Source organism: Schistocerca gregaria, chromosome 3, assembly GCF_023897955.1.
Source record: "Schistocerca gregaria isolate iqSchGreg1 chromosome 3, iqSchGreg1.2, whole genome shotgun sequence".
Classification (NCBI taxonomy): Eukaryota; Metazoa; Arthropoda; class Insecta; order Orthoptera; family Acrididae; genus Schistocerca; species Schistocerca gregaria.
The window spans coordinates 894,405,127-894,417,506 of NC_064922.1; the positions used below are offsets into that span (position 1 = coordinate 894,405,127).

General features: G+C 39.5%; 1 protein-coding gene across 2 annotated transcripts in view; it reads left to right on the plus strand.

Annotated features, from left to right (window-relative positions):
* LOC126355142 (vacuolar protein sorting-associated protein 8 homolog) overlaps positions 1-12,380 on the plus strand; it is a 204,863-nt gene that overhangs the window by 41,354 nt on the left and 151,129 nt on the right. For both annotated transcript variants that reach the window (XM_050005329.1, XM_050005330.1), the window contains exon 6: positions 7,576-7,755. In XM_050005329.1, the coding sequence (XP_049861286.1) occupies positions 7,576-7,755 (180 nt within the window). The remainder of the gene's footprint in view (positions 1-7,575; positions 7,756-12,380) is intronic.

Sequence of the window (12,380 nt, forward strand, 5' to 3'; positions counted from 1 at the left end):
GCATAGTATACGTGGTGTCTCTGTCAGGAGAATCCTCAACGCGTCTAGAAATAAACTTTCCGCAGACAAAAGAGGACGGGGCTATACGAGCTGAGCGGAATAAAACCGAACGGATGAATGCCAATCGCCATCTGATTATGTGGTTGATTGAGTTTGTGAATGATCAGCATTGTTATAATTACTAGCGAAATCCATAGATTCAGACTACCAGAATGGAAATAAACGACTAACAGGTGAGAAAGATTATGTATTTTCTTCTCGGTGTATCCCAGCAAATGAAATGCTGACAGAAAATTTTTGGCCGGGTCGCTACACTAGTAAAGATCAGTTGTACAGTCCCCAGCAAGCAGCTCTATTCTGGAAGTAACACGGAAAATGTGTTGTACGAACGCGTGACAACGCCTAACCGGAGAATAATCCCAGGATAACTAGACCTGTGATTCTGGCCGGGTTAGTGAAGTTCATCAGAGAACCAATTTTGACAATGGCAGGAATGGCTACAGAATTGGTTATGACAAGATTGTTTGTTAGAGCGAGGAAAGAGAAGAAACGGGGTCATCACATGAATTATGGAAGAATAAGACTATTCCAAATTTATATAAAAATTTCGTAATACTACTTTTCGATCTCGTGCTTGAGACACTGGTGTGTGTGAATGAAATGTGAAACTATTTCCTAACATAAACCTTTTTCTTGTAGTAGGCCTAATAGGCATTTGATATTGGTACTTAGTGAATTATATTCTGTCTTCTTATAAAAATGACTGTTTGTGCCAAAACAGTCTCGTTTATTTGGTGTGTGTTACAAAATTCCTGCAATATTAGAAAGGCCTATTTTGCTGTATCTAGCACACAGTGACAAAATAGACGTAATCAGATCGAGAAACCACACCAGTCTTGGGTAGTATTTGTATCAACAGCTTTTTCAGTATTAGATAACGACATTTCGATTTTTCATGTAGCGAAAAGTTTGACAAACTTTGATGAGGTTATAGATTCTTTTGCAGAAAGGAAAGCACGCCATCTAAAGCTGTAGTGAGATTAGAGAGAGAGAAAAAGGCTAGGAGTTAAGTGTTGAACTCCATCACTTACAATTGAAGAAATTTGTACTTTCTTGCTTGTCTCTTGTCTTTATTGGTTTTATGTATCCTATATTTAATTTTATGTCACACAAAACAGCAAGTTATTAGCTAATAGGCAATAAAGAGTGCATATTTCCTGAAGTGTTCTTGGTCTCCCGATTACAAATAATCCCATCTGCTATTAGTTGAGAGTTTTTGTTTCTTTTTCCTTAAAAAAAGAAAAAGGACCAAAAAAAGGAGGGGGCGGGGGGGTAAGCTATCAAACCGGCCGAATGGGAGCAGGAGAGGTACAACAGGACATTTCAATTTACAGTGTCCTGAATATAGTTTGATGGCATCCATTGCAAAATATAGACGCTTAAATTCCACGGAGCGAAATACGGTGCCATGCGATAGAAAAATGCTCTCTGAAGAAGCGTGGCACTGCACTTTGGCACACTTAAGACCAAACAACATGTCTTACATTTCTTCGAATACATATGTTTTATGTTTCAGCCTTTTCAGGAAGATATGTGCTACAAGACGAACATATTTTTGAAATTTTTTGTATTGACCCGGTTAGCAAATATCGTAAATCCGGGGCTGATGTGCACAGCAGTCTGAGTTATAGTAGGTAGTCTCCACGTGACCCGTGTTTACATTTAGTGATTTTGCTGTTTCTCCTTCGTTTACTCTCGCGTCAAATGAAAACAAAACTGATATCTGTGGCTGGGCGCTATCAAGTGAATCAAAATACATCCACATAATTACGGAAGCTAAAATATGTTATTAGTTCAGATTTTATTTCATTTCCACCTTTCTGACAGTCAAACATTAATCCCCTTGAAGAACAATGAACTTATTTTTCTCTGTTTTCTAAAGAAATTTGACTTTTATTAATCTTATCGGCAGAGGCAATCAATGTATTTGAAACAAAATGTTTAATTCCACAGTATTGGCTAGTTTCAACTGTTCGGTGCATTTCAAGTGCATGTTTTCATCTTCCAGAATGTATGGCATTATGTCGTAATAAAGAACTAAACATGATATAATACAGTAGTGGTGCTCCAAGAAAATTTACAACCCGAAAACCACACTGAAAAGCTTAATATCAGATCGAGGTGAAGTGGGAATCGGGATATACAAATGTGCGCTTTAAGTATGCATTATAAATGTGCACATTTTAGTATGGTTCATGAAATTCCGATTCTCGTGGAGTATCCTCTGATGTCTTGTTTCTTTTATGACGTAATGTATGATCTTTCAATATTTTACGAAAGCGCTTCCTACGTCATGGTAGCCGCGCAAGCGCGGTGTCTCCTGTTATCTGCGCTCTCTGGCAACTGCTGAAACGAACATATTTCTAACAGGTTGCGAGAAAATATTGCGAATGGTGGTTTGAAAAGCGTTACTTTCAAAGTAAATATCCTTTTACGCGAGTTGAACTATGTGCGAGAATGTACCATGAATTTCTTAAATTACAGAGCGTGTGCTCTCATTTAAAAATCAACTCTTTGATGCCGAGCCATTTAGAAGAATTTCCAACCCTGAATTCAGACATTTGTCATTATTATAAATTTTACTGACACATTTGTCTGATATATATTAAAGCGTGACACGCACAAAAAAGATCAACATTTTATGCAAAAGCTTAGCTTCTCTTGCAGCTTATTAACCTTAGAGACCAATATTATATGTGACCGCTTTGCTTTTCTTGTAGCAACACTATGTATATTAATTGAAATTGTTAACTTTCCACCAATTCTGTCAGAGACAGCAAAGGACCTGGAAGAGCAATTGAACAGAAAGGGCAGTGTCTTGAAAGTAGGATATAATATGAACATCAACAAAACCAAAACTACAATAACGGAATGTAGTCAAATTAAATCGGTTTATGCTGCAGGAATTAGATTAGGAAAAGACGCTTAAAGTAGTAAATGAGTTTTGCTATTTGGGGAGCAAAATAACTGATGATGGTGGAAGTGGAGAGGATAGAAAATGTAGACTGGCAACAGCAAGGAAAGTGTTTCTGAAGAAGAGAAATTTGTTAACATCAAGTATAGATTTAAGTGTCAGGAAGTCGTTTCTGAAAGTATTTGTATGGAGTGTAGCCACGTATGGAAGTGAAATTCGGAAGATTAATAGCTTAGACAAGAAGAGAATAGAAGCTTTCAAAATGTGGTGCTACAGAAGAATGCTGAAGATTAGATGGGTAGATGACAAAACTAATTAGGCGGTACTGAACAGATTTGGAGAGAAGAGAAATTTGTGGCACAACTTGACTAGAAGAAGGGATCAGTTGGTAGGGCATATTCTGAGGCATCAAGGGATCACCAATTTAGTATTAGAGGGCAGCGTGGAGGGTAAAAATCTGAGAGGGAGTCAAAGAGATGAATACACTAACAGATTCAGAAGGATGTAGGTTGAAGTAGGTACTGGGAGATGAAGCAGCTTGCACAGGATAAAGTATCATGGAGAGCTGCATCAAACCAGTCTCTGGACTGACGACCACAACAACAACAAACTTTCCGCCAGTCGGTTTGTCCGAGCAGTTCTAGCCGCTACGGTCTGGAACCGCATGACCGCTTAGGTCGCAGGTTCGAATCCTGCCTCGAGCATTGATGTCTGCGATGTCCTTAGGTTAGCTAGGTTTAAGTAGTTGAACCGTATTAACTTTCCCTGTTTGTGTGTTTGTGTTACTTAACAGTGACGTTGCTGTTGGCTGACTACATCATGTTTCCTATGCTCCATCACGTGTCCTATGCTCTGAATATCCGCTGCCATCGGCTGGCGAGATCATGTGACGTAAACTATGACTGACTTACAAATGCGCATCGCAATCTCGATTTCTATGATTCGGAAAGTAACATGTGGTGTTTGGTGGAATTCCAATGTATACTTTCGTAATACGAACATACGCAATGTACATGTTGCTGCAGATCAAAGATATTTCCAAAACGTGTCTTTTTCCCAGAGTTTAGTTTTCTAAAGAGCCGGGAAATTCAGCGCCCGTGTATAAACCCATAACCATTCAAAGGATTAATAAGTTTTGCAGGGAAAATATACTGTCACTTAACAAATACACTATCACTTAACACGGAAAAAGTGTGTTCACCCGGGAGAAAGTGTATTTTTAACTGGGAAATCAGGGAATTCCTTTTCTTTGTCCGCGTATACACGCTGACTAGGTAAGTTGAAGTCGCCTCTGACTTCTGTGATACAGAGTGTAGACTCCCTTTGTATGATTCTAGAACTGTCACGGTGGAACCTGGTGGCCAGTAATAACACCCAACATTTAATTTCATTTCTCCTAGCCCTGTTAAACGTGTCCAGATAACTTCACAATCACACTCTACTTTGACGTCAGTAGACACAATATTTTTGTCTACTGCAATGAAAACACCACCTCCTACGGTGTCTAATCTGTCTTTCCGATACATGTTCCAACCCTCACAAAATATTTCAGAACTTCCTATCTCAGGGTTCAACCAGGTCTCAGTCCCAAGAATAATTTGCATGCCACACCCTTCCTGGAGGGCAGTAAATTCATGAACTTTATTCCGAATGCTCTGAAAATTTACTGCTAATATCTTGATAGGTGATGTGTCTTTACACTGAGCATGTCCTGATTTCCCTGCCTGCACGTCGACTGGTGAGCGTTCATCAGGACACCTCGCACTACTGCCTAGCCTAAAAACCCCCATGTGCACGCCACAAGTACTCTGCTACGCGAGTAGCTGCCTCCTTTTCTGTAGTGCACCCCTGACCTATCTAGGGGCATCCTACAATTCCCTACCCAATAGCGCAAGTCTAGAAATCCGCAGCCAAGACCGTCACAGAGTCGACGAAGCCTCTGGTTGAGACCCTCCACTCGGCTCCAAACCAAAGGACCTTGATCTGCTCTTGGAACGATGCTGCAAATAGAGAGCTCTGCTCTCTTCACCAAATCCACCAGCCGCCCGTACGAACTGAGGATCGCCTCAGAACCCAGGCGATAGGCATCATTGGTGTCGACATGAGCAACTACTTGCAGATGACTGCACCCTGTACGCTCGATAGGCGCAGGCAAGGCTGCCTCCACATCTTGGATGAGGCCCCCGGCAGACAAACCAAGCGCACGTTGGAATTCTTTCCAGCCCTGTACACTATTTCCCTAAGGAGCTCCATCACCCGCCTAACGTTGGAGCTCCCAATAACAAGCAAGCCTTTGCCCCCGTGTGCCTGCTCGGTCCCTGCTGAAGGAGCGGCCACCCGCACACTGACAGGACGAACAGGCGAGGCCTGCCAGCCAGCCTCCACATTGACCCTCCGGCTTGAGTGACACGAACGCGTTGCAGTCCGCCACTCACCCTGAGGTGAGGTCGGCCCCAACGCTCCGGGACACTAGAAGGTGCCGCGGCGGCTGAGTCAGCGGACGCAGCAAGCGGCACCTGGGGTGTTTCAAGCGACGCGCCAGACCCTCTGCTGTCACTGCACCTCGACGCAGCAGCCTGAAGACAGCTGACCAACTGCACGCTCAGCTGCTCGCAAACCTCCTGCACACATACGCGCGTGCGCGCGCACACACACACACACACACACACACACACACACACACACACACACACACACACACACACTATCCATCCTAGTGCTAATATCTGGACGTATAGAGTTGCAGCAAATAAAACAGCAATATGCAACTGCACAGTTGCGTCACCAGCGCCAGATTGAGCTGCGATATATGAAAAATTACTTATGAACTAAGCAATCAAATTACCACGACTACACCACTATACAGATATTAAAATGGGATCCTACCCCTGTCTTAGTAAAAATGACAACCACCTACACGATGTTACACTCTACCGTTATTAAAATTTGATACTGCCCTTTTCTAATTCAAAAATATGCAGAGATCCGAAAAATTTCACCACGCAAGCACACACACACACACACACACACACACACAAAGTAATTTGAATTAAATCTGCAGAACTAATACAAAAAACTGAATATATGACTAGTTTCTGCTACTGCTGCTCGCACATGTCACTCTGCAAGCACAGATGAAACTGCACTGGCCTCTGTCTGGTGTTGACTGACTCTACAAAATAAACAGAAAACACTGGCTGTCCACAACAAACAACTGACTAACGACTCCGTGAATTTATACTTTACAGCTATCAATAAGCACTATAACTTCTCTCAAATACAAGAATACGCAAGGATTTTATGTAATTAAATACGCAAGGGCACACACTCGGAAAGAAATTAAGAATCAAACTACAAAACAAATATGAAAGCTAAATATGCGACTCAGATAGGCATGATGAAAGACTGTCAGAAACTCACTCTCTCTGTGTGTGTGTGTGTGTGTGTGTGCCTATTTCCAATGAAGGCAGAGTTGGCTGAAAGCTCACTTTCTGACAGTCTTTTTATTGTTCTTATCTGTGACTCAGGAGCTTCGCTATATGGCGAGTAGCAACTATACATTCCACAATATTGTCATATTCCATCGTGTGTAAGGGAGAATTTAAGGTAGGCTGGGGTGACATTGAGAATTCGGTCAAGGAAAAAGATATGCCAGGGTAATATGTTCAGTTGTGTGAACTGCTGTGCCAAGGTGGCTTAGTGACTAGTGCATCTCTGTAGTAAGGAGGCGGCCCAGGTTTGGTTCTGGTCTTGGTACAAATTTTCACTTGCTGCTTCAGTGTATGTACACAAAATCGTATATGTATCATACCTGCAAATTTTCAGAAATTGTAGGATTTCATAACAATCTGAGACACTTTGCCATTCCTGTCCAGGGTACGTAGTGGAGTTGTCCTCTAGTGCAAAGGTATTCAGCAAGCTTCTGTTGATAATGATGCAAGAACCTGGAAATCCAACCAGTCCAAAAAGAAATTAATTTTGCATAATTATTCCCTCATTTTACAGTTTGATTATCTGGCTTCAAGGATTGGAAATTAATGTTAGTAGCAGTGTTTTTTGTGAAAGCTACAAGACACATATTACAGTATTGTAAACAGACCTGTGTTATTACAGTTGTATATAACTGTTTTATTTTGAAAAAGACCGCTGTTATCTAAAGTAAATATTAAGATACCAGTGGACAACAAAAAGCAGCTATTTAATACAACAGAGGAAAAGGCAGATTTTTTTGAAGTAGCAAATTTCCTCCTAATTTACCAGATTACATTTAGTAGGCATAATTACAAACAGTATTAAGCAGTATAGCAATAAATTATTGTTAATACTGTGTACAGATTAAGTTTCAATGATTTGCCTGTCTTTTTGTTAATTTTTACCTTGACTCATTCCGTATCCCTGAAGGTGCTCTTTCGTTAGTGTATCTGGAGAACTTTGTGAACAAATGACTGAATGATCCTTATGTTGGCAGGCTTGTAATCTACAAATGTATATTTTGAAGAGTTGTTGAAGAAAGTGTATAATATACTATAGTTGGTTGTTGCAAGCAATAATTTAACATTTGACACACAGCAATTATTATGAGTGAGTGTTCTGTGGCCCAGGTTATTGTCGTAAGCATTCGACCGAGGATGCGTGTCCTGTTCACCCACCCTCTGCAGAGCAGCCCAGTGTCGCTGCCACTAGTCTCGTGGCAGTTCGTCATAATTCAGATGGCTGACACCAGTAGGGTTGTGGATCCTGTACTTGCTTTTGCAAGGGATTCAACTTTACACTTCTTTCAGGTGAGTTTGTGGCCAAGTAATGCTGCTCTAGGTTGAAAACTGAATTTTTTTTTAGATTCATAATAAATTGTTTAAGGTAAAAGTTAAAAAATAATAGCTGATTGGGCTTTATCAACTTTTATTAATGAAATAAAAGTATGCTATTATTAACCTAGAATTAAAAACTCCAGATAACTATAGTGAATGCGAAGGGTTTAATGAATGAAAGCTGGAATCACAGCCTTCATAAAAAATAATCTTGCCTCACTATTATCAAATATCAATTAAAATTAAGAATTGATTATCTTGTGTAGATGCTGCTATACTCTGAGACATGCAAGTTTCTTATACTTGAAGCCTAAGACTAACCATATTAAAAGTGCAACTCTTTCCTTTCATTTACTGAGTTGTCATAAAACATGTCTAGTCTAGTCTTGTCTGTCTGACATTCAAATAATTTTAATTTAAAGTAGCTTTATAGAATGAAAGAAAAGTTATAGATTGGTCCTTTTCATGATGGTAATTTCAAAAAGTTTTGACTCAGTTTCATGCATCCAATAGCCCTTTCTTCCTGAAGGTAAAATTAAATGGTTTATTTTGGAATTAAAATGACTACTCTACAAGATTGTCGCTTCTCTGTACAATTAATGTTTATAACTCTCTTCTAAGCAATATGTATGCAAATTTGTGTCTACTCTATATCTGTCCATATATGTGTCACTTGAGATACAGAAAAAATCCATAAAGGCTTCAGTAAACTAATGTGCCTAAAAGGCCCATCTTTAAATTTGAAATAGCAAAATCATGTTTGCATCACCCATATAGTCAACAAACGTAGCTTTTGAGTAGTCACTAATGTGAAGATGGAATAATTTTGTTTTGAACCTGAGTTGTAATGTAACAAGAGGTCAAAATGGAAACAATCATATCGTTGAAGCAGATAGACGTAAATGTACATAAAATTAACACCACTTGTGAATGATCCTTGTAAAACTTTAGCTTTCACAATTGTAAAAATTTGTATAAGCAGCCGTTCACTCATTCAATTCACTGGTGTCAAATAAAACCATCACTTTCCAATCTATCTTAAATCTTTACCTTTTCTTAACACCAGTCTGTCACCACAATCAAGATTTTGTATTTCAGAGAAAAATTATTGTGAATAATCAACATAATCACTTTGACATCCACAGCAGAGTAAATACCACCTCTAAACTTCTGCACGAATTACAGTCCTCAGCTACACACATATATCTATGCATTCTAATGTCACCTAGTCCTCCTTCAATCATCAGGCTGTCCTCTGTCTTTTCTAATTTTTTGGAAGAACTTCCTTGGCCATCTGTGACTCATTCGTTAGCTGTGTCTTCTGCCCACTTCAAGTTCATTATCATTACCATTGCAACCAGTGACCCACCCAGCTTCACCCAGGTAGAATTAAATATCTAAGGTTGAAAGACTTGTCTAGCATACCTGTAATTTTGTTTAGAGGCCGGTTATGATTAAAATACAGAGAACAATGTTAGGTAACTGAATTTTAGCTCCAAATTCTAGTATAATTTAAACAATTTGAATAGCACATGCCAGAATATTTCTCAGGGGAATTACTTAATCAATAATCGTCATATTTCAACTATTTTGCACAAAAATTCATAAATCAATCACACAAACCTTCCATGTGAAACAGTCTGTCTCTTAGCGAAAACCATATCAAAATCCCCGCAGTAGCTCATGATATTAGCCTCCACATAGAGGCAGAAAAATGCAGCAAAAGACTTTACTTTATAATATGCTACTCTTTCCTGTCTCTCTTCATAATTCTCACCATGAATTTCTCCATTGCTTGTTGAGAAACACTCAGGTTTTAAATTACTTTTACATAAAATATCTCACCTCAGCTATTCAGAACAGATAACGCACTGATTTAAGCATGTACACAACTTCAGTTTTAGTATCTTACTTATACCATACCATATTACAGCCTTATTGTACATGAGTTTCTGGCCTGTTTTCAAATAGAATCTATTAAGTTCTCCCATTAACCACTGAAGTTTGCTTGCAACAGAGACAAAGAGCACAGTGCCATCAGCAAAGTAGTAGTTCAGGCATCTTGTGGTAACATACATTCTTTCTTTGCTTTCTTCCTATTAGGAATGCTGTGAATAATTTAGGTGATATGGAATCTGCTTGCCCGCTCTCTTTCACTTTTAAATTTCTCAATATCTTGGTGAAGTGCAACGGGAGTTGTAGTATGAACATATACAAGGGTTGGAACTTCAATAATGGCAACTATTTATTTACAGCCCGTACAAAATAGATACATGTTTCTAAGTTTTACTAACCTTCAAAGTAGCCACCAGCATTGTGTATAACATGTTGCAAGCAATGTGGGAGTCATAGGATACTCTTAGCAATGCCAGTTGCGTTGACAGTTCGAGCAGCACGATCTGTTGCCCAGCAAATTTGTAACAGTTCTGAAGTGAAAGCCATGAAGTGTTTGCTTCAGTTCAGAAATAGAGATGAACTCATCAGGGCTTAAGTGAGGGGAGCACAGTAGGTGGTATAGCACTTAGCAACCCCATCAGTCAGACAAATCAGTAACAGCTTTCACTATACATGCTTGAGCATTGTCCTGCAAAATGATGATCAGGTCTTGCAGAAAGTGTCATCACTTCTGTCTCTAATCTGGTCGTAGGTTGTGTTCCAAAAATGAACAGCATAGGGACAGAAGTGTTGACACTTTCTGCAGGACCTGACCATCATTTTGCAGGACAATGCTCAAGCACATACAGTGAGAGCTGAAACTGATTTCTTGATTGATGGTGCTGCTATGTGCTACATCACCTACTACACTCCCCTGACTTAAGCCCTCATAAGTTCAACTCTATTTCTAATCTGAAAGAAACACTTGATGGCATTCACTTCAAAACTGCTACAGATTCGTCGGGCAGTAGACCACACTGCTTGAACTGTCACCACAACTGGCACTGCTAAGAGTATCCTACGCTTTCCACATCGCTGGCAACAGGTTATACACAATGCTTGTGGCTAATCTGAAGGTCAGCAAAACTTTGAAACACGTATCTATTTTGTACGAGTTGTAAATAAATAGTTGCTATTATTAAAGTTTCAACCCCCCTGTATATTATTCAGTATATTAACACAGGTTGATATGTATGCCAGCTTTTACCTTACAGATATTTTGCTGTCACTGTTCTTGAAGTTATTTGCTGTACTGGACTGGCTATGCAGTGCCACTAACTTGTGGCATTTAACTTCTTTATCTTTTGCAGTGGACTGTGCTGAAAGAGAGCTCCAATCTATTCAAGTTACTAAAATGACATAATCAGCATTGCAGTAACTCTTCTGTATTATAATTGCAGGTGATACATACTGCTCATAACTTGTAGCTCACAGTAGATCATATCATGTACTGTTGTACTCGTTTGACATTAGAGAATTGACTGTTTCTATGCATAATCTTTTTAGCTGTTCATGTGGTGTCATTATTGCTGGCCCCCTTTGCTCTGTCTTCCCAGGTACTGACAAGACAAGATGCCAAAGCATAAATAGGCTCCCACAGTAGGTGGGGATATGCACACAGCATCACATCTCATTGATGTTCTGAGCTGATGTGTTTTACACCAAATCTACTCATATTGAAAACCAGAGTATGCACATTAGGGTGTTCCACACTTAACAACTAGCTAAACAACATATCTGTTTTCCACAAACATCTTTTGTTGGCCTAAGTGGTTAGATGTGGAACATGTTACTACACAGGATTAGCAAGTTACACCACAACCTGCGAGACAAAACTTATTTGCTTGACATTTATATTTGTGAACTTTGTTGGGAGTACACACAATGTTATCGTAATGTGATCACAGGACTACCAGCCGAATTAAAGTCCAGGTAAACAACCAATAGGCAAAGTAATAGAACAAGCCAACATACCTGTAGTAACATTAACTCAAATCATTTGCAGATTGATTCTGGGGATGGGCTACACCTTTAAGTCCAGCCAATGACAATTGGTTTACACCATGTAATGTGATGTCTGTCTGAAGAGTGTGTCCCTCAGTTTTGGTGACATCCATAGTTGATGAAGGCACTGTCCATTGTTTGTGATTTGAATGATGATTTTTCCGCATTGCTGTCAGGGGATGAGACAGTTACAGTAGCGAATATTTTGTTTTGTGGAGATTATGGAATTAGTTACACACAGCCAGATGAGGGCATGGTGGCACATTTTATATGTTGAAGCAAGCCTAGATGACAGCTCTAAGTATTTACACCTGGAGGAGGTTGAGAAGATGCTAAACATATAATGGACATTAGATCAGTTTTAGTAAAACACTTTAACACAGAATACCTAACTTTGGTAAATATCCCACGTCCATTTGAGGGACGATATACATTTAATACAATCACAGATTGCAATGATAACAGTTTAATTCTTGCACTGAATGAAAATTGAGTATCACTTAACATTTAATTCTGAACTTGGTACACTGTTATGACTAATGACACAAGCCTGCTCCAGAATCTGAACTGTGATGATTATGCTAGCAGACTGTCTATCAAAGACTGAAGTGAGCAGTTCTGCTCTTGAGGGTGTGTCTTCGTCATCTCTTATTTATGCC